This window comes from Protopterus annectens, chromosome 10.part0 (genome assembly GCF_019279795.1).
Source record: "Protopterus annectens isolate FY-2018-M chromosome 10.part0, PAN1.0, whole genome shotgun sequence".
NCBI lineage: Eukaryota > Metazoa > Chordata > Ceratodontiformes > Protopteridae > Protopterus > Protopterus annectens.
Window position 1 is genome coordinate 52,326,520 of NC_056744.1, and position 21,733 is coordinate 52,348,252.

The following is a 21,733-nucleotide window of genomic DNA, read 5'->3' on the forward strand; positions in this document are numbered from 1 at the left end:
GGGAGCAGACAGAATGGGGTCATCAGCATCAGAGTCCTCAAAGGCTGCTACGGCTGGTCTTCTATGTTAGAGTCCTCTAAAACAGAATCAACAGATTCCTGGCCCGTGAGGACCTCTGAGGCGGTGTCCCTTTTTCTTTTGGCTGGCATAGGAGGGTGGGGTTGGTTACCCCTGTTCAAAGTAATGAGGTCTTCTGCCATCCTGAGCAGCTACTGCGACTTGAGGGGCAGGCTGGCTAGTAGTAGGTAGGAGGCTGGGGCCCTGTTAAGGGACCTTTTCTGGGGGTAGATTCAGGCCAGGGCCTAGCTGGTTCAGAAGCCTTATACAGAGTCAATTTGGCCAATGGCGCGGTCATCGGTCCAATTCGGACTTTGAATGTCAGTTGGATCTCAGCAGAAACCGGTGCCTGCAAAGCAGCTCTGGACCCAACTGCCTGAGGAGAAAGCAACATCTCGGCTGGAGGAGGCTGATCTGGCGGTGTACCGGACTCTGAATGAGTCTCGGTAGAGGCCTGCAACGGTTCGTTGGCTGTTGTCAGCACCTCACAGAGTTCAGCCATAGCCTTGCTTTGAGTAAGAGTAGCCTGTAGTCTTGAGGGGGCCTAACTTTTAGCAGCTTGTCCTTATTCTTGTCCTTTTTCTTCCTAGGTAAGTCAGAAACTGCCTGAGAGACCGATGCCATTTTGCGTTGCTGAAAAGATGGACTAAAATGCCTTGCTACAGTATCAGCTCTTCTTCTAATAGTATGAGCATTAAAGAGGGCACAGAACCAACACCCTGGAACATCGTTGGTCTGGGCCTAAACAAGTGATGCAGAGGGAATGGAAGTCTCGGTGTAGGATCTGCTTTCCACAACTGAGACAGTTATTAGCTTTCTCTGACATCAGTTTAATATAAGAAAAGATTACCCAACGGGATACTTAGCTTTAGACTGCTTTTCTCACTCTGACAACGGCCGACTGACGAACTTGCAAAACTGCTACTGCTTCAGGCTGCACTGCAAGAAAGATTATGTAATGGCGTCGGCTGTTTCCCTTTACAGCCCTGAAGACCTGACGTCAGCCACACTCACAGAACAGCCGACGCAGGAGGGAAATCTTTACTCTGGTATTCGGGCTGGCCGTGGGCTACCCAGCAGGGATAAAGTACAGTTTTGTACCTACCATAAATGTAGATGTCCGAACTGGATAGCATCTGCAGTCATAACAACTGGGTTGTCCTGTCGTCAGGCAGCCCTTCAGTCGGCCAGATTCCAAAGTCCGGGTCCGGCTTCGGCTGATGTCGCACTTCACCCGACGTCATCTCTGTTGGTCTTCGGGTATAAAAGCATCAGCCGACGCCATTTTCCTCAGTGTTTCTTGCCCCAGATGCCAGTAGCCCTCTTGAAGGCTAAAATTTGGATAGATGCCAATGTTTCCAAAAAGATAGAGGTAAACACAAAAATAAGCATGTATGTACATATATACAAACAAATACACCATAAAAGACTCCCCCCCACCAGCTAGCTATTAGGAGGGTAAACACCCTAGGAGTACCACAGAGGGGAAGGAGGGAGGGTAATCCTGACTGCAGATGCTATCCAGTTCGGACATCTACATTTATGGTAGGTACAAAACTGTACTATGTCCTTCATGGATGCATCTGCAGTCATAACAACTGGGTAGAATACCATAGCCAACTAGGGAGGAGGATAAAAGTAGATTATGGTGTGTTTAGGATCCCTTGCAGTACAGCAGTGGCAAACCCTGCTCGGGATCTGGAATATAGAGGCAAATTATAATGCTTGGCAAATGTATGCACGGAGGTCCAAGTAGCCGCCTCAATAATGTCTTTGGTTGCCACTCCTCGTAAGAAGGCTGTGGTAGTGGCTGTTGCCCTTGTAGAATGAGGTCTTATGTTCTGTGGAATTGGTTTTCCATGGAAGGAGTAACAGAATCGTATGCAATTTCCTATCCATTTGGAGATTGTCTGTTTGGAAATAGCTTTTCCTTCCCTTCCTGTTGCATAGGCTACAAAAAGTTGGTCAGTCTTTCTGCTACTTTTTGTTCTGTCCAAGTAGTAGCGTAGCTGTCTATGTACATCCAAGGTATGCAGTATTCTTTCCCCTCTGTTTTGTGGGTTGGGAAAGAAGGTAGGTAGGTGGATTGCCTGGTTTAAAGACACTCTGGATACCACCTTAGGCATAAATGTAGGATTAGTCCTCATGGACACTCTGTCTTGGTGGAAGATTAGGAAGGGTTGCACTGCCATTAAGGCCTGTAGTTCTGAAACCCTCCTTGCTGAAGTAATTGCCAGTAGGAAAGCAGTTTTCCATGACAGGTGTTGTAGGTCAGCTGTTGCTGCTGGTTCAAAGGGTGATAGTGTCAACTTTTCTAGCACAAAGTTTAAGTCCCAAGCTGGTAATGGTGGTTTCCTTGGAGGTTTTACATTCTTGATTCCTCTGAGGAACTGCCTGAGCAAAGGGTGCGAAAAGATAGGTGGATCAAAGCTGTATTCTGCTGAAATAGCTGATGCATGTATCTTGATGGAGGAGTAGGACAGGCCTGAATGAAGAAGTTCGGCCAGATACTCCAGAATGTTAGGCATATCTATGTTTGACACATCTTTTCCTCTTTCCGTACTCCAAATGACAAACCTTTTCCATTTTCCAGCATAGTTCCTTCTTGTTGAAGGTCTGCGTGCTTCAAGAATAATGTCTTTAACTCTTTGGGAAAGTTCTGGATTAGCTGCTGCTATGTGATGTTCCATGCAGTCAGTTGCAACGTTTTTAGGTTTGGATGTATGATGCTGTAGTTGTTCTGAGTTAACATCAAAGGCATCAGGGGTATTGGCCACATATTGTTCCGAGACATGCTCCTCAGCAGTGGGTACCAGTGTTGTCTTGGCCAGTTTGGAGCTATCAGGATTATCCTTGGACGTTCTTCCTTGATTTTTAGTAGTACTTTGTGTATCAAGGGAAGAGGTGGGAATGCATATGCTGTTAGGCCTTTCCAGCTGAAGGAGAGCGAATCCACTTTCCATGCTAGTGGGTGGAATGTCCTTGTGCAGAACTTTTTGAGCTGGTGATTGAGAGGTGATGCGAATAGATCTATCTGGGGCATTCCCCATTTCTTTGAGATGGTCTTGAAGATGTCCGGGTGCAGCTTCCATTCGTGGGCATCCGATGTGGTTCTGCTTAATATGTCTGCTAGAGTATTTTCTTTTCCCAGTACAAATATTGCCTGTAACTGGATGTTGTAGCTGAGTGCCAGGGTCCACAGCTCCAAAGTCATTCTGCATAGGGGGTATGAATGAGTGCCTCCCTGTTTGTTGATGTACCACATGACTGTGGTGTTGTCTGTCCTTATCATCAACTGGCCCTCTTGGAGAAATGGTTTGAACTTTTGGATTGCCAGTTTTACTGCCAGCATTTCTTTTAGGTTGATGTGCAGGTGAAGTTGATCCTGTGTCCACAATCCTTGCACGCATTTGTCCAGCATGTGGGCCCCCCATCCTAGGTCTGAAGCGTCTGTTGTGATGGTCTGGCTTGCTTGACATCTGCGAAAGGGTAGGCCTGGGTTTGACTGACATGCCTGAGCCCACCATAGGAACTCCTGCTTTAAGCATGGAATTAGTGGGATTTCTGTTTCTAGGCTGTGTCTGTGTTGGGTCCATAAATTCTTTAGGTACCACTGTAGTTTTCTCATATGTAGTCTGGCAAATGGGACCAAGATTATGCATGATGCCATGAAGCCCAAGGCCTGCAGTACTTTTCTTGCTGTTAACTTGTTCAGTTTTGTTAGTGCCAAGAAGTAAAGAGGGAGTTCTTTTTGTTTTTCTGTAGTCAGGAATGACATTTGTTTTACTGTGTCCAATTCCGCGCCCAAGAATGTCCTTGTTTGGGATGGTATCAGCCTTGACTTTTGTAAATTGACTGTGTATCCCAGTGCTTGTAGCAAGTAAATGACCCTTTGTAAATCTGTTGTCAGCTTGCTTTTGTTGTCCCCTTGTAGCAGGCAGTCGTCCAGGTATGGGTAAATTTGAATTCCCTGTAGTCTGCAATGGGCGATTACTGATGCCAGGCATTTTGTGAATACTCTGGGCAGTAGATAAGCCAAAGGGCAATGCTGAGAATTGATAGTGCTCTGATCCTGCAAGAAATCTGAGGTATCTTCTGCAGATTGGTCGAATGGGGACGTGCAGGTATGCCTCCTTGAGATCTAGAGTTACCAGCCAAGACTCCTTGCCCAGCATGGGAAGAAGCTGCTGTAGGGTCAGCATTTTGAATTTTGGGACAATGATGTATGTATTTAAGGTGGACAGGTCGAGAATTGGTCTCCAACTTTTTTCCTTTCTTGGAACTAGGAATAGTCTGGAGTAGAACCCCTTTCCTTGCTCTGCTGTTGGCACTCCTTCCACAGCTTTCATGTTTGCTAACTCCATTATCTGTTGTAGTGCCTCTGTTTTTTGATTTGGAGGTAGATTTGGCATTCCTCTTTTGACTGGTAAAGTGTGGAAGTGAAACCGGTAACCTTGATCTATGGTTTGTAAAATCCACTTGTCTTTTGTTATGTAGTGCCAGTTCTTTGAAAATAAGGTCAACTTTCCGCCTAGAGGAGCTGCTATTTGTTCCCTGGTAGGCGGATTTAGGGTTAAGTCACTGTGGTTGTGCTGATGTAGTGGCAGTGGTTGTGTCTGTGCCTCTGTTGTTACCTTGCCACTGTCGCCCTCTGTAAGCACCTCCTCTGGATTGGTTTCTGCCTCTGGAACGCCTATTCCTGCCCCTTTGAAATTTTGTGGAGTCAGGAAAGGACCAATTTTGGCAGGCCAGTTCCTGCTAAACCTTGGGTTTGAACCTGCAAGAAATCTTTAACCGTTTGAACAGATTTTGCCTTTTCTTCCATTTTCTTCATAACCTGCTGGGCAGGTGTACCAAACAAACTTGTCTTATCCATAGGAGCATCTAGCAACTTAGCTTTAACATGATCCGGTAAAGCTTGCTCCTTTAGCCATGCATGCCTTCTTATCACTGTGCCAGTCATGGCTGATCTAAATGAAGCCTCCAGTGCATCATAGCCACATTTTAAGGAATGGTTGCTAACCTGTTGTATGTTATTTACCATTTCTAATACATATTTCTTATCAAGAGATTCATCAGTGGTTAGTTTTTAGTTAACTGATCAAGCATAAACTCTTGGTATTGTATCATGTGAAACTGACAGTTTAAAGCTCTAGCTGAGAGAGTAGCTGAAGTGTAGACCTTTTACCCCATCTGTCTAATGACCTTGCTTCCCTTTCAGAAGGAATAGGGTTTTAGCTATGGTCGCTGCTACTGCCTTGGGACCCTGGGATATAGTTTCGGGTCTGCAAGTGGGGCCTTGTAAAGGTGGTGATGAGTATCTGGCACCCTGTAAAATCTGTCTGGTTTGGCAGGGGCTGGGGTAAAGAATCTGGAGCGGAGCAGACATCATTGAAAGCATCATCCACCACAGAGAGAACAGGAGGTATAGCTAAGGGCCTGTGCTGTGGGAGGTGCAGAAAGGTCCTAAGTCTTTTCTGGAGTCTGAAAAATCCTGTTGCTGCCATTGGAACTGCTCTCGCATGGCATGTAAGGTTTCCCCAAAGGAGAATTCTTCTGGTGGGGAAGCAGCTGGAATGGATTCTTCAGCATCAGAATCTTCAAAATTGGAGAAAGGAGCCTCTGGCTGGTCAGTTATGTCTGATTCGTCAGCAGAATCATCAGAGGACACTGGCTCAGGGGCTCTGCCCTAGGTCTCTTCTCTGGGGCTGAGAGGCCCTGTCTGGGTGAGATTGAGATCCTCTAATTAATGAAATTAAATCTTCTGCCAAAGTAAGCATTTGAGAACTAGAAGAGGGCCTGGTTGTGGGGGGTTTAACAGGCACTGTCTTAGTAGTCTTGGCTGCTTTAGCCCTGGCGAAGGCCTTAATGGACATGGCTGCTGGAGGCCTAGCAGCACCACGTGCTGGGGTAGAGACATCCAAGGGAATGGTGTCTGATAAGTCAGTGGCAACCACCGTAGTGGATAAAATTTCTGAGGCCGATTCAAGAGTGGTAGCAGGGGCCTCAGTTGTAGAGATAGGTTCAGCTGTACTTTGATCAGTTTATTCGGTTTCGGCCGAAACCGAGACACTCGCGGTTTGCTTAACCATGGTTTTGGCTGAAACCGCGGACCGCGAGTGTCGGTCTTTATCTTTGCGGTTTTTGGCAGATTGGGTAGTCGGAGGATCCGACGGCATAATGTACGCAAAATCAGAACCGAAAAACTGTTCTGCAAACTCCGACCGACGCCTAAGCGTTCGTCGGTTGAAAGAAGCACAGGCCGAACAGGCTGCTACGTCGTGGGCTGGGCCTAAACAAGGCAGACAATAAGAGTGGAAATCTTTATGAGGTATTTGTTTCCCACAGGTTAAACAATTATTAACTTTTTCTGACATCGGCTGAGGCAAGAAAGAGTCCCCAACGGGGTACTTAGCTTTAGAAGTCTTCGAAGTAGTATTCGGTAGAAGTAATCTCTGGATCCGACCGACCGGCACTTGCGAACAGCTTCTGCTTCGGGCGCCACGCGGCAAGAAAGACTGAGGAAAATGGCGTCGGCTGATGCTTTTATACCCGAAGACCAACAGAGATGACGTCGGGTGAAGTGCGACATCAGCCGAAGCCGGACCCGGACTTTGGAATCCGGCCGACTGAAGGGCTGCCTGACGACAGGACAACCCAGTTGTTATGACTGCAGATGCATCCATGAAGGACATCCCACATGTGATGACTGCAACAGTTAAACACGAAGAACGTCCATACTGCCACTCAGTAGTCAACTGATGGTTCCATGTGTCAAGAACAACAGATCAGTGAAAGCCAACCTGTTGAAGAAACGCATAACCCAGAAGTCCCTTCTACTATAAGTCTAGCAGAATGCTCAATCCATTATGAGAGGGAGAAGTGGTAAGGATGCAAACGTCTAAAGGTTATGATCAGATTGGTGTCGTGAAAAATACTGGTCCAGAGCTGAGGTCATACATTATAGAATCAGAAAGAGCAACTTTTAGGTGGAATCAGAAATATCTGTGACCAGTGTCTGAGCCTATACCACAAAAGATAGCCTGCGAGCGAGAGAGACTCTCTCAGAGCTGTTTGTTCCAATTCCAAAGGACGTTCGAGAGGACATTCCTGTTTCTATGACAAAAACAGAAGTTCCTGATACGAGTTGTGCACCGCAGACTGTCCCTATTGCTAAATCTAGTTCCAACTGTTATGTTACGAGATATAGTTGAATCTCTAAACCCTGCAGCAGATATCAAGTAACTTAAACATGAACACTGTTTGTTTCTAATGTACACAGTACTGCAAGCCTAGCTCTAACATTATTTTGCATGAAGGGCAATCATTTTAAGAGGGAGGATGTAGATCAATAGGTGTGTATATACCTTTAAGAAGCTATCAAAGGACTCGTACTACAGTATAAATAAACCTGACTGCCATTTTGTAGTTAGCTGTTTAGATGTAAACATGTCAAAGTAAACTTTATTGTCATTCAGAAATCACACAAGTGCAAAAACTGAACGAAATTCTGTATCTCCAGACTGAATGTGCAGACAACATATAGACTACTTTCACAGACATTTACACATGTAACACCTGGCTATAACATCACAGACATGCAGGTAGACATACTAATATTGCACATAATTAGAAACACATTTTAACACTTTTTGAACTGAACACTTACTTGCATGAGACTTTAGCATTGCACAGGTACTTGGTTAAGACATTGCACTGACATGCAACACATACATGTATGTATGTAAGCTCTGTTTGTTAACTAGATCATTCATAATTAAAGATGCTGCTACCCATCCTAATGTGTTTATATATATTAAAGCATCTGAACAAAACCCCAAGCCTTCTTATTATTCGTAATAGAGACAAACGAACGGCACATCCTTTGTTAAGCTAAATTCCCACGGATGCCACCCCCGCTTGCAGGGTATAATATGTTACCATGCTTTCTGCACTACAGTCCAAAAATTTTTTTTTAACATCCCCATGCCCATATTTATAACCTCTGCATAACACACAATGACATGCCCAACATTTGGAAAGTTGCCCTAGTTAAACCTATACTAAAACAACTATCCTGTGAAAGTCAGCAGATGTGGATCACTGATGTTTTGTGGAGAGGAGGCAAACGTAATAGAACAATGGTGATTCAGGGGGAAACGCTGCTAATACTGGAGAGTCTTGATACAGGGGAAAGTATTCAATACAGTCAGCCAGGATTTTATGAGTAGGGCAATGATGGCTTTTACCTTCCCTGATAAAATAACAGAGATAATAAGAAAGATATATGAAGGATCGGAGGTAAGAATTGAGGTGGAATGGCTCCTCTCTGAGGAGCTGTGTTTGAACAGAGAAGAAAGCAAGGATGTCCTCTTTCTCCATTGTTACTTGCTTCATATTTATAGCTGCTGGCAGAGAAAATATGAAATTCACAAAATCAAAGATATAACTGCTATGGCACTCAAGAAAAGTTATCTTTATCTGCAGATGATACTATTATCTTCTTATGATATCTTGTTTTTGGTAACTCCTGCAAGGGAAGTTTCAGTCAAGTGAAATATTTCAAACAGTTTCATGTTTTTTTTTCAGGATACAAAAAAAATGAAAACAAAACGAAGGCTGTAGCAATAAACCATGTAACCACACACAAAATGGTTCAGCAGTACCTATATTTATAGGGACGACATAAGATGAAGTATCTAGGGATATGGATGAAAAAGAATTATGTAATTGCGGTTAATGATATGTACTAAAAAACTAAAAAGATAAAGTAAAATATGGGTAAGTATATGATTATGGAAATTAATAATTACATACAAGCAGTGAAAAGGTTTTTAGTCCCCTTAATCTTACATACAGGACAGGCGTGTTTTTATCAACCAGAGAAAAGGATAATAAAGAGGTGAAGGAATTTATTTGAGGGGGGGGGGGAGAGAACAAGGAGTTACTAGGGATTAGCCGGCCCTCCTCCCTATAAAACAATTTGCTGGGTTACTTTATAGTTAAACAGTTAATGTGTACATATGGGTCTACTTCAGTCGACCAAACTTTCACTTACCCGACTTTCATAATGCCGAGATAAAAAAGCCGACAACCCCATATCACTGAGATCCCAGAACGACAACTTTCTACTCCAGGTTAGTAACCGCTCAGACAACTTGAAAAATAAATTAAAACCAAAGCAAAGTTATCCCCCCCCCCCCAACTACATATACCAACTCAGAGATCGCACTACCACGGGGGTAAGGGGCAAAGTTCAACATGGTGGCCAAGCAGTTACTTAACTAGAGTGGAAAGTTGGTGTTCCAGGATGTTGGTGATATGGGGCTGTTGGCTTTTTCGTCTAGGCATTATGAAAGTCGGGTAAGTGAAAGTTCGGTCTAATGATGTAGACCCTACATACACATATACACACACACGTTTGTGTGTGTGTGTGTGTGTGTGTGTGTATAGATTATATATATATCAAAATATACAGACACACACACAAACACATACATATACGTGTGTGTGTATGTATTACAGGTTTACTATGAAAATGTTGATACAAAATCTTTTAAATCAAAACCTTGAGACCACAACATCAAAAGACCAAAGCAACAGGCCCTGCTTTAGTCTGACCCCATGGCATTCACAAGACTAGCTCCAAGGAAAAGAAGTACCAAGACATGGGTAATAAGTCCCAGGAACAGCTCACAAGATAGGACAGGCAATTCCCCAAACACCAACTATTTTCCTTAATGAAGACCTTCATCCAATGAGTGAGAAAAGCCCAGACACTTTGAAGCCGCATCCTTCTCAAACAAAAAAAAAAAAAAAGGCTCCCATTGCTCAGACCCCTGGAAGAGTGATCAGGGGAGGAAGACCAGCCCCTTCCAAAAGCCTGAGATTCATTACAGTATTTGGGCTCACACAAATCATTAGCAGACCGCAGTTCCACTGTGGCGACCTCTAACCGGGAAAAGCCAAAAGACACAACAACAAACATAAGCATGGATCAATGGGGACTTGTATGTGGATGCCAACTTCACACAGGTGGGACATGCCTGTGATGGATCTAGTGCTGACATCACAAGGAAATCTCCAAGGATGAAATCTAGAACCCGAGACTCTGGTTCCCAAGATCTGTACAAGTACTTTATCTCTTATCCTTTTCTTTTCCTCCACTAGGGCCTAACATTGCAGTTGGGCTCGGGGGGAAGCTGTAGGAAAAGAACATTCTTCCCTGAATACCCAAACCTATGACAGTGTAACTTAAATTTTCACTTCCTACAATCACGATGGACAACTGAGGACTGAACAATTTAGGTGGGGGAAAGCAGTTTTGGCACCCTGGTATGCATCCCTCCTCCAGTAGAAGCAAGGCATGCATTTCTTTCAAGCCTCATGTCTTCCGCAGAAAGAAGTGGAACTGTACTCACTAACTGTGGACATTCCCTGACCGTAAAAGGCCTAGGGGACCATGACAATGCAGATGTATGTCTAGGGTGAGCAGACCCAAGTCAACCCTCTAAATAAGTCTCAGACACCTAATTCTAGCATGTCTCACATATGTCAAAACGGACCTCCCATCAGTCCTGTGAACAGCGTCCTTCCACCATTCACGACAACTTAGAAATTTCAGTAACAGCTAGGGTCAAATAAAAAAACTTTTCCAAAGCTGATTACAACCTCCTGAGAGAAGGCATAAACGGCTTCACAGCCCCCTCCCCCTCCACAGAAACTGGCACATATGTCCAAACTTACACCAAATTACTATATGAGCATTATACAGCAGCATGGAATCAGGAATACCAGACAGGACAAATTCATCCTCCTCAAGGAAGAGTAAACCTGTCTGGTGGACATCTACAATAAATAAACTCTTATAATAAAAGGAAAAAATTATTGTCCAGGACCAAGTAGGAGCAGGTGTCTAATTGGAAGCAATCTCTCCTTAGCCTGAATAAGCAAATAAGAGCACTAGTGAAATTATCCAAAGCAGAGTCCAAACGGGACACATCTACTAAAGACAATCATAAGGCTTTCGTCACATATGCCCGGAATCTCAAGGAAAGCACCTAGATCTGCTCAGAATTGGTGGTCAAGGACACCACATACACAAACCCTGTAGATATAGCCAACCTGCTGGCAGACAGGTTCAGTGAAAACTTCACTCCTCTGTGCCCCCCCACCAGTAAAATAGAACATCCCCAGTACCTGCCACCCTCCCCTTATCTCTAGGGAGCAAGTCATCACTGCCCTCTCACAGGCAAAAAATACAGCCTCCATGGGACCAGATAACATCCCAGGCTGCATCCTACATGAACTCAGGCAGGAACTTGCAGCACCATTAGGCCACCCTATTCAACCAAAGCCTGAGTACTGGCTTTGTCTCAGCCGAGTGGAGGACAGCTACAGTCATTCTTTGCACAAAGGTGCAGCATCCACCGATCCACGAAATTATATACCCATCAGCCTAACTAACCTGATTTGCAAGGCCATGGAGTGGATTATCATGGACCTTATTAACAAGGACACTGGCAATCTCCAGACACTTGATCCTACACAGTTTAGTTTTGTCATGGGGAGGTCATGCCTTTTAAATTTGGTTGACTTCTTTGAGGCAGTCACCAAGGCCACAGACGAGGGGAAGACAGTGCACACTGCTTACCTTGACCTGGCCAATACGATATCGATACTATTCCCCACTCAGGTATAATAGATAAACAATCTCAATTAGGCACCAATCCATATGTTATCAGGTGGGTAGCAAACTGGCTCACTGACAGAACCCACCTAGTCAAAATAGGGGAAACCACCTCAAGTAGTAGATCTGTAAAATAAGCGGTGTACCCCAGGGATCGATCTTGGGGCTTCTGGTGTTTGCGAAATACATCTCAGAGGTGCTATGGCTGACCAAGTTTGCAGATGACTGCAAACTGGATGCCGTCATCAATTTCCCTAGTGATGTGAACATCCTCCGAGAGAGTCTCACCCAAACAAATGACTGATCCCAGAAACATGGCCTCAAACTGAAGGCCAAAAAATGCATCATCATCCCTTTTGGGGAGAATGATGTCCACACAAATTATCACATTGATAATAAGGCACTAAGCACACAATCAGACGTGAGGGACTTGGGAACCCAGGTTGATAGCAAACTGACTTTTGACCACCATACTACCTCTGTTGTACGGAAAGCTTTCTACATGGCCCATCTCATTAGTAAGGATATCTCATCCAGAGACAAGGTGGTCATAACATCCCTGTACTCTTCCCTTATACGACCGATTATTGAATACAATGCCCCTTTTGGCATGTACCCTACAAAGCACATGCAGCAGCTGGAGAGACCACAGAGATTCCTCAGCCTGAGAATCCATGGCCTCAAACATCTACCCTACATAGGCTAAAAGCCCTCTCCCTTTACTCAGTCTCCTATAGACTCCTCAGGAGACCTCTGTCTGGAATACAAAGCAATCTCAGACCCCACCCTGATGGGACTGCTGCATATCCGCAAGTCAAGCTCCACTCGAGTAACCCGCACGAGAGACCTCAACTAGGTCTGCGACATCAACAGGACTTGTTGGTGGGGTAGATGTGTCCCAGAGACTCCCCCTTTTGTGGAATAGACTCCCTCTCCATGTAAAACAGAGTACCTCATTAAACCTTTTTAAGCGCAACCTGGATAACTGTATGGGGAACAGAAAATACACTCCCTGGGATTCCACCTATGTCCCTGCTGGACAGTGGCATAGGGTGCTGACTTGTTGGAACATGGGCTAAATTCTTGGCTAGGCTTGTAAGGGCATCAGGACCAATAGTCTAGTAATTTCCTATGATCCCATATAGAAAAGGCATGTGAACGGAGGAATATTTTGTAGTGATGGCAAGGATCACGATGCAACAGTGCTAACCCCAAAAATGAAAAAGCAAGAACGAGGAATGTGTGAACCTATACAGTCAAAGTGTGACATCAGAGAGTCTTCAAAGGACCACATCAGTCCCTTGGCAAGGGAACATATGGAAAAAAGATGTAGAATGCTAACTGGAAGAGATGAGAAACAACCATGGGACCCCACCAGGGAGGTTTCTCTGATGTCAGATTTGAGAATTTTTTTAAATGCCTAAATACAGTATTCTTTCAGTGCTTTAACACTATTACTTACACATTATCTAAAGGACAAGGCTCCAGCTCATGCAGAGAGACACCTTTCTGCTCCACAATTTGAAGTATTTCACCTGCAAATAAAGGAGAGTACAGCTTTTCAGAATGCGTGTTAGAAAATGAAATCCAGATCAATGAACATTTTAGTTCACACATCATCCACCCTAGTAACTTCTTTGATACCAATTCAAGCATCGCCGTTATAACAGATGACCCTGTAATATTTTTTTAAAAGAAAACAGTGCTTGTATCCAAAACACAATTCAAAAAAGGAAACGCTGGCATGCCTAAACAAGTCATCCTACCCATGCTCTTGCACTGTAGCTGCAGTTTTTTTTACCCGTTAGAAACTAAACAAATGTATAATTTCTATTGAAACTTTGGACCATCAAAATTAATGCACAATAATCTAAAAAAATAAAGCAGTGATTTTCTTGCATGTCACAAATACTCACACAGCTTATCAGTTCAAGGCATTCTACAAATTATGCATTAGTACACCACTTTTGACAGCTTTCTGAAAAATGGAGTTTTACTACTTAAATAAGAAAATTCTGTTGCAACTGGTTCTAAGCAGTTAGAACATGTATTAAACAATTACTATGACTGCAAAAGTCCTATGATGCAGCAATGTCCTATTTTTTTTTTTTTTTTTTTTGGGGGGGGGGGGGGGGCAGAGTGTAGAGCCAATCCTCAGTTGTCTACTCACAACCTCTCCTCAGCAACTTGCTCCATTTCAGCTTCCATACAATTACGTGAGGCACTCTTCTTTTCTGCTGGGGGAGGGAGCTTCAAGTGCTTTGTGAAGAGGTGCAAAATAAAGAAGGCAATATATGCTTATAGTAGGAATGTTCAACAGATAAAAATGTCAGCAAAAACCTTTTGAATATTCAGTATACTAAAAACATAAAAACTACAAGAGCTTGGTAAATAAAAAACTGTTGTTTTTTGCAAACTTTAAAGTAAAAACCTTTTGTAACACAAACTCTAATTTGTTTCGGCAGTGGTAGTATTACATGATACCATGTTTTATTTTTACTGCACACGTTTACCAGGAAATTTCAATGGGGCAAATCCTTTTCAATGGAGGTACAAGGAGAAAAGCTCTATAAGAGACAAGTACAGCTGTGTAAGTAAACTTACCATAACAGTAGATGTCCTTACATTTACTGCTGCAGTACTCTCAACATATGAGATTCCCTACCATGGAAGCTCGACATCTTTCCAGTCTACTCAAGATTCCTTTTGCTTTAAAGGTACACCGTACATACCCAAAGGCTCCTTTGCACAGTGTAGGGCATTTAGGTGACATTCATGCCAACCAGAGTCAGAACTTCTTTGCCGCCAGTCTGAACATATCTTTTCACCAGTATGTTTTCCTGCATCCGTTTTCTGCCAGCTGAACAGATTTGTGTTCTCCAGTGACTACCTACTCCTGTTTGCCAACTTTACAGTTGCAGATAAGTGCCCTGTTGCGTTTTTTTTTTTTTCTGTCAATCATCAGGGGTATTTCATGGTGTGGAAAACCCATCCTTCGTTTATCGGGATTCCTCAGCCTTCTGGAGAACAACCTCCCTTTTTCCCCAGAGGTTCTTCAAAATCTCTTGACTCGAGATGCTACTCAAGAGGTACCAGTATCCCAAAGGGGGAAAGGGTTCTACTCCAGACTGTTTCTAGTGCCCAGCTAAGAGGGCACTTGGAGACTTATTCTAGACCTCTCTCATCTAAACACTTTTCTAAAGTGGCTTCCTTTCGGACGTTGTCCCTTCAAATCCTGTTTCCTCTCTTGCTCCCTCAAGCCTATATAGTGTCGCTGGATCTCAAGGATGCTTATTTCCACATTCTGATCCATCCTCTTTTCAGGAAGTTTTTGCATTTCTCTGTTGCTTCCTGTAATTTTCAGTTCTCTGCTTTGGCCTTTCTTCTGCCCCAAGGGTGTTCACCAAATGTCTTTATGTGACCGCTTTTTGCAGGCTTCAAGGTATCCACATATTTCCTTACTTGGACAATCTGCTGATTTAGGCTTCCTCTCCACAGACCCTTTTGCAAAATGTTGACTTTGCCATTTCCATTCTTCGGAGTTTCGGTTTCACTATAAATTTCAAAAAGTCTTCTCGGACTCCTTCTCAGGATCATGTTTTTCTGGGTTGCAGGTTTGAGACAGTGCTGATGCTGGCTTTCCTGCCCTCGTCAAAGGCCTTAACTCTCATTTCTTTCTTTCACACTCTTCTTCCTATAGCTTCCATTGCCACCAGAGAGTTTGAGAACTCTGGGTTTCATGGCATCCACCATTCTGATGCTCTCTCTGGCCAAACTTCACATGAGAAAGTTTTAGTGGTTTCTGAAGTCAGTATGGCTTCAAAATGCACATTCTCTAGACTTTGTAATTCTTCCTCTCCCTTGTCTCACCAAGAACTTCACTGGTGGATTCAGCAGTTGGCTCTGAATCCAGGGACCCCTTTTCATCCACCTCTTCCCTCTCAAGAATTGTTCAGACGCTTCAAACATGGGACTGGGGCAAAATTTGGCTCCCTAAAGTTCAGGGGGTGTGGTCACCTTGTCAGCAAAAGGAGCACATCAATGTCAAATAGATGAGAGCTCTTCTGCTGGCTCTTCAGGCCTTTTATACTCCTCTCTCCAAGACCTCTCAAGGTGTTCACAGAAAATACCATAGTGATGTGGTATATCAACAAACAGGGAGGTACAAGATCTTATCTTCTTTGCTGGTTGGCACTTCTGGCACGGGATTTTGCTGTCAAGTTTCAAGGGACTCTCCAGGCAGTTTATATCCCTTCTCGTCAGAACACTGAGGCAGACACTCTGAGCAGGTCCTTAATTCAGTCCCATGAATGGATGGTTCACAGGGATGTTTCTGGACATTATCCAACAATGGGGTATTCCTTAAGTGGATCTTTTTGCATCCCCACTGAATAGACAACTTCCTCTGTTTTTGCCAGAGTCTCAGGTCCTCCGATGTGGAAGGTGGACCTCCTATTATTTTCTTGGAAGGGGATATTTCTTTATGCATTCCTTCCCCTTCCTCTCATTCCAAACGTCCTGTTCAAAATTCAACAGGATGCCCCCATAATCTGGTTGGTGACTCCCTTTTGGCTGTGACAGCACTGGTTCCCTCTTCTGCATTTAGCCAGGGGCAATCATCACAAGTTACCTCACAGGGTGGATGTACTCTCACAAGACAAGGGGTCTCTCATCCATCCCCACCTGTCCATATTTCAACTGACACTGTGGGTGATACGATTTTGATTCCTCATAGACGCCTATTTTTCTGAGGATGTGCTGCAAGTCCTGCAGGAGGCCAGGAAACCTACTACTAGGAAATCCTACTTATCCAAATAGAAGAGGTTTTCTATTTGGTGTCTCTTTTGTAACCTGGACCCACTTGGTATGGATGTTCCTTTGGTTCTCTCTTATTTGTGTGAGTTGTTCAATGATGGTTAGGCCTATTCTTCTATTAAGGCCCACTTATCAGCTATCTCTGATTATCTGCCCTTTTCTCCTTCTTTAGCTTCTAGATTTGAGGTGAAACAATTTCTTAAAGGCGTTCTTAATATTAGACCACCCAGGAAGCCTGTTCCTCCTCCCTGGCATCTTAATTTTGTTTTGGAGAAGTTGACTCAGGCTCCTTTTGAGTCTGCAGCTTCAGCTTCCTTGCAAAATTGTTCCTGGAAGACTTCTTTGGTTAGCTCCTACTTCTCCCAGATGGGTGTCTGAGTTACAAGTCCTTATGGCTTGACTCCTTTGTTGATCTTTCATGCGGACACAGCATCCTTGTGTACTAACCCTTCTTTTCTGCCTAAGGTGGTTAATGAACCATCACTTAAATCAGTCTATTAATTTGCCTTTTTTCCCCTCTCCACAAACTGACAGTGAGAGGGTGCTGCATACTTTGGACATGCATAGGCAACTCAAGGTTTATTCTGATAAGACTGAAGCTATTAGAAAATATGATCGGTTATTTGTTTCTTTTAACCCTAGATCTTTGGGACTTGCTGAATCCAAGCAAACTATTTATTTTTGGATTTATAAGGCTATTTCTTTTTGTTACACCTTTAATGGCAAGAGCCTTCCCTCTTCAGTAAAGGCTCATTCTACTAGAGCTGTGGCTTCTTCTGGTGCTTTTTTTTTCAAGGGCTTAGATACTAATTCTTTTCTTGAAGCAGCTACCTGAACTTCTGTGCATACCCTTACCATGTACTCCAAAAGTTGGATGGTATCTCTAAAGCTAGGGCTGGTTTTGCTAGTGCTGTTCTTCATGGCTTTTTACGGGACTCTTCTGCTCCTTCCACCTCCCTAGTTTCCTCTTGAGCTTTGGCACTTTTCCACATGTTAAGAATACTGCAGCAGTGAATGTAAGGACATAGTACAGTTGTATAAAATGTTACCAAAACAGTAGATGTCCTTGCCTTCACTGCTGAAGTATTGCTCCCTCCTTCCTTCCCCCTAGCCCTTCGCCTACCTGGATGCACAGATTACCTCTAGGGCTCTTTGGACAGGTATTCCTACTGGGACAATCAGTTCTGACTATGGTTTCTGACTATGGTAGGCCTGAACGTCATATCTTTATGCCCTACACTATTGCAAGGAGTGTTTGGGTGATGTTCGGCATACCTTTAAAGCAACAGGAGTCTTTGGTAGACTGGCAGGGTGTTGGGCTTCCATGGCTGGGAATCCCACAAGTTAAGAATACTGCAGCAGTGAAGGCAATGACATCTACCGTTACAGCAAGATTTTACACAACTGCACTATGTTCAAATGATCACTACTACAGTAGACTTAGTTATATAGGTTATATCTTGCCAAGGATATTAGCAGTCACCCAGCTTTCAAAGCTTCAGGGCACCTCCCAAGTGCCCAAACCTTCAGTTGATTAAAAGATAAGTTGGGCATCAAGCCCTTCAGAGCTTTCTTGCCAAAAGTAAGAATGAGGCAGAATTCTAAAAAAGACGATGCATGAACAACAAAAAAAATAAATGTCCACACCTCGGCATAAAAAACACACCAAAAAAACGAGGGGTGGAGACAAGGAAAGTACAGTTTTGTACCTACCATAAATGTAGATGTTCGAAGATCCACATTGCTGCAGTCCTAACACTTGGGTAGTCCGCTGTCCCAGTCGGCCCGAATACCAAAGTATATGGCTGACGTCGGTCATGGCGCATTAATCTGACGTCAGGACGTCAGGGTACAAATGCGCATGACCGACGTCATATCCTCAGTCTTTTCTTGCCCCAGATGTCAGAAGACCCTAAAAAGATAAGGCTAAAACCAAAAACACCACACACTCCTGCACCAAATATATATACAAAATATACAAATTTACAAGAGTATAACCCCATCCACACAATCACCCCTAAACATAGAGGGAAGGAGGGAGAATTGGACTGCAGCAATGTGGATCTTGAACATCTACATTTATGGTAGGTACAAAACTGTACTATGTTCTTCATACCACATTGCTGCAGTCCTAACACTTGGGTAGAATCCCAAAGCAGAGGTAAGGGAGGCTGGCAAATCATAAGGAAGCAGGAACTGACAACATGCCCTGCAAAATAGCAGTGGCAAAACCAGCCCTAGATTTAGAGTAAAGAGGAAGGTGGTAATGCTTAGAGAAAGTATGCACTGAACTCCAAGTAGCTGCCTCCAAAATATCCTTAGTTGCCACCCCTTAGAAATGCTGTTGAAGTGGCAGTAGCCCTAGTGGAATGAGGCCTAATCCCAGCTGGAATCTCCTTGCCATGATGGGAATAACAAAATGCAATGCAAAACACAATCCACTTAGAAATAGTTTGTTTTGACACAGGCTTACCCTGAGAACTCAAAGCAAAAGAAACAAACAACTGCTGAGACTGCCTAAAATCCTTAGTCCTGCTTAAATAATAACGCAACTGCCTGTGTACATCTAAAGTGTGCAAAATCTTTTCCCCCTTATTTTGGGGATCTGCATAAAAAGTAGGCAAATGAATAGTTTGGTTTAAAGCCACACTAGAAACCACTTTAGGCATAAAGGAAGGATTAGTACGTAAAGATACCCTATCCTTATGAAAAATCAGGAACGGCTCAACCGCCATAAGGGCCTGCAATTCAGACACCCTTCTTGCAGAGGTAATGGCTAACAAAAAAGCAGTCTTCCATGACAAATATTTCAATTCAGCAGTAGCTGCAGGCTCAAAAGGTTGTAGAGTGAGTTTCTCCAACACAAAATTGAGGTCCCAAGCAGGAGTAGGAGCTCTACGTGGGGTCTTATATTCTTTGCCCCTCTAAGAAATTGCTTGAACAAAGGATGAGAAAACAATGGTGGGTCACAATCATAGTGAGCTGAAATTGCTGCAGCATGAATCTTAATGGAAGAGAAAGACAAACCTTTGTCCAATAACTCAGTAAGATATTGAAGAGCCACACTCAAATTTGGCTCAGAAACATCCAAATCCTTTGCTGTACACCAAAATAAAAATCTCTTCCATTTTCCTGCGTACACTTTCCTTGTACTAGGTCTTCTAGCTTCCATAATCACATTCAAAACTTGTTGAGGAAGCTGAGACCTGCTATGGTTCAAAACAGAATATGCCAGGCTGTTAGATGAAGAGAGTGAAGCTTGACATTGAGTAGATGCCCGTCCTTCTGAGACAATAGGTGTGGAATCAAAGGTAAGGGCCAAGGAGGCTTCCTTACTAGACTCCTCAGCAATGGGTACCAGTGCTGCCGAGGCCAATCTGGAGCTATCAAAATCATCCTTGGCTTGTCCTGTCTGACCTTTAGGAGTACCTTTGGGAGGAGAGGCAGAGGTGGAAAGGCATACACATAAAGATTTTTCCAACTGAAAGAAAGAGCATCCACTTTCCAGGCTGTGTGATGAAACCTTTTCGTGCAAAACTTTGGCAGCTGGTGGTTTAGTGGAGAAGCGAACAGATCTATGTCTGGAGTTCCCCATGACACTGTCAATTTTGAAATACATGAAGATCCAGTTTCCACTCGTGGGGATCCATGATTTGCCTGCTTAACACATCTGCTAAGGAGTTCTGTGCTCCTGGCAGAAACCTTGCTTGAAGAGTAAGCTGCAAGCTGAGCGCAGTCTCCCACAAAATCATTGCTTGCCTGCATAGAGGATAAGAATGTGTCCCCCCTTGCTTGTTGATGTACCACATGACAGTTGTGTTGTCTGTTAGAATCAACACCTGCCCTGGAAGAAGTAACTCCTTGAAAGCCTTCAATGCAAACTGGACTGCTAACATCTCCTTCATGTTGATATGTAGATGCTGTAGTCTGGCAGGCCACTTGTCTTGTATCCACTTTCCATTCAGATGAGCTCCCCAAGCTATGTCTGAGGCATCTGTCGTTAGAATCTGACTCGCCTCTGGCCGGGTCACAGAGAGTCCCTTGTTTAGGTGACATTCCTGAGCCCACCACAAAAATTCCTTTTGAATGCAAGGTATTATTTGAATGACAGTGTCCAGATCTTGGCAGTGCTGTGTCCATACATTTTGAGATACCATTGTAGCTTCCTCATATGCAGTTTGGCATTGGGAAGCACCAGAATACAAGATGCCATGAACCCTAATGCTTGAAGGACTGTCCTTGCAGTCAGCACGGACTGATGAGATAGTTGATGGAAGTAAAGGGATAGACTCTTTTGTTTGTCCGGGGTTAAAAGGCCATCTGGGCTGCTGTATTCAGTCTCACACCCAGAAAGCACATGTCTTGAGAGGGTACTAGACTGGACTTTATTTCGCTCACAGAATACCCTAGGCATCTTAGCACTGCTATCACATATTCCAAATGCTGAAGAAGCACGCCCCTTCCTTGAGCCAGAATCAGGCAATCGTCCAAATAAGGATAGATTTGTATTCCTTTTAGCCTGAAGAAAGCTATCACTGGAGCCAGAACCTTTGTGAATACTCTGGGCAGTAGATAAGCCAAAGGGCAATGCAGAGAACTGATAATGAGAATTCCCAGCTCGAAAACGCAGATACTTCCTGCAAATTAGTCTGATAAGAACATGAAGGTAAGCTTCCTTGAGATCCAAAGTTACCATCCAATGATCTTTGCCCAGCAGAGGTAAAAGCTGTTGTAACGTCAACATTTTGAACTTGGGAATGTCCAGATAAGTGTTGAGGATAGACAGATCCAAAATTGGTCTCCACGTGTTCCCCTTTTTTGGTACTAGGAACAGGCGAGAATAAAATCCTAGGCCCCTTTCTGGCACAGGAACCGGCTGAATGGCCCCTATTTGGAGCAACAGAGAAATTTGCTTGTGAGCCTCTTTCCTTTGTTGATGAGGAATGTCTGGCATGCCTTTGAAAGGAGGCAAGGTATGGAAATAAAACCTGTAACCGTGGTGAATGATATCCAATACCCATCTGTCTTGGGTAATTAAACTCCAGTTTTCTGAAAAGTGCCAACCTTCCTCCCAAAGGTGCTGCCAGACGAGAGGATTCTGGCAGCTGAAAAGGCAGGTCATTGGGTCTGTTTACGAAAGGACTGACCCCTGCCCTCACCAGAAGACTGAGC

At 43.8% G+C, this 21,733-nt stretch overlaps 1 protein-coding gene across 1 annotated transcript in view; it reads right to left on the reverse strand.

The window, feature by feature from the left end:
• NARF (nuclear prelamin A recognition factor) overlaps positions 1–21,733 on the reverse strand; it is a 700,547-nt gene that overhangs the window by 120,157 nt on the left and 558,657 nt on the right. Inside the window, exon 9 of the mRNA XM_044085012.1 lies at positions 13,209–13,281. Within this exon, the coding sequence (XP_043940947.1) occupies positions 13,209–13,281 (73 nt within the window). The remainder of the gene's footprint in view (positions 1–13,208; positions 13,282–21,733) is intronic.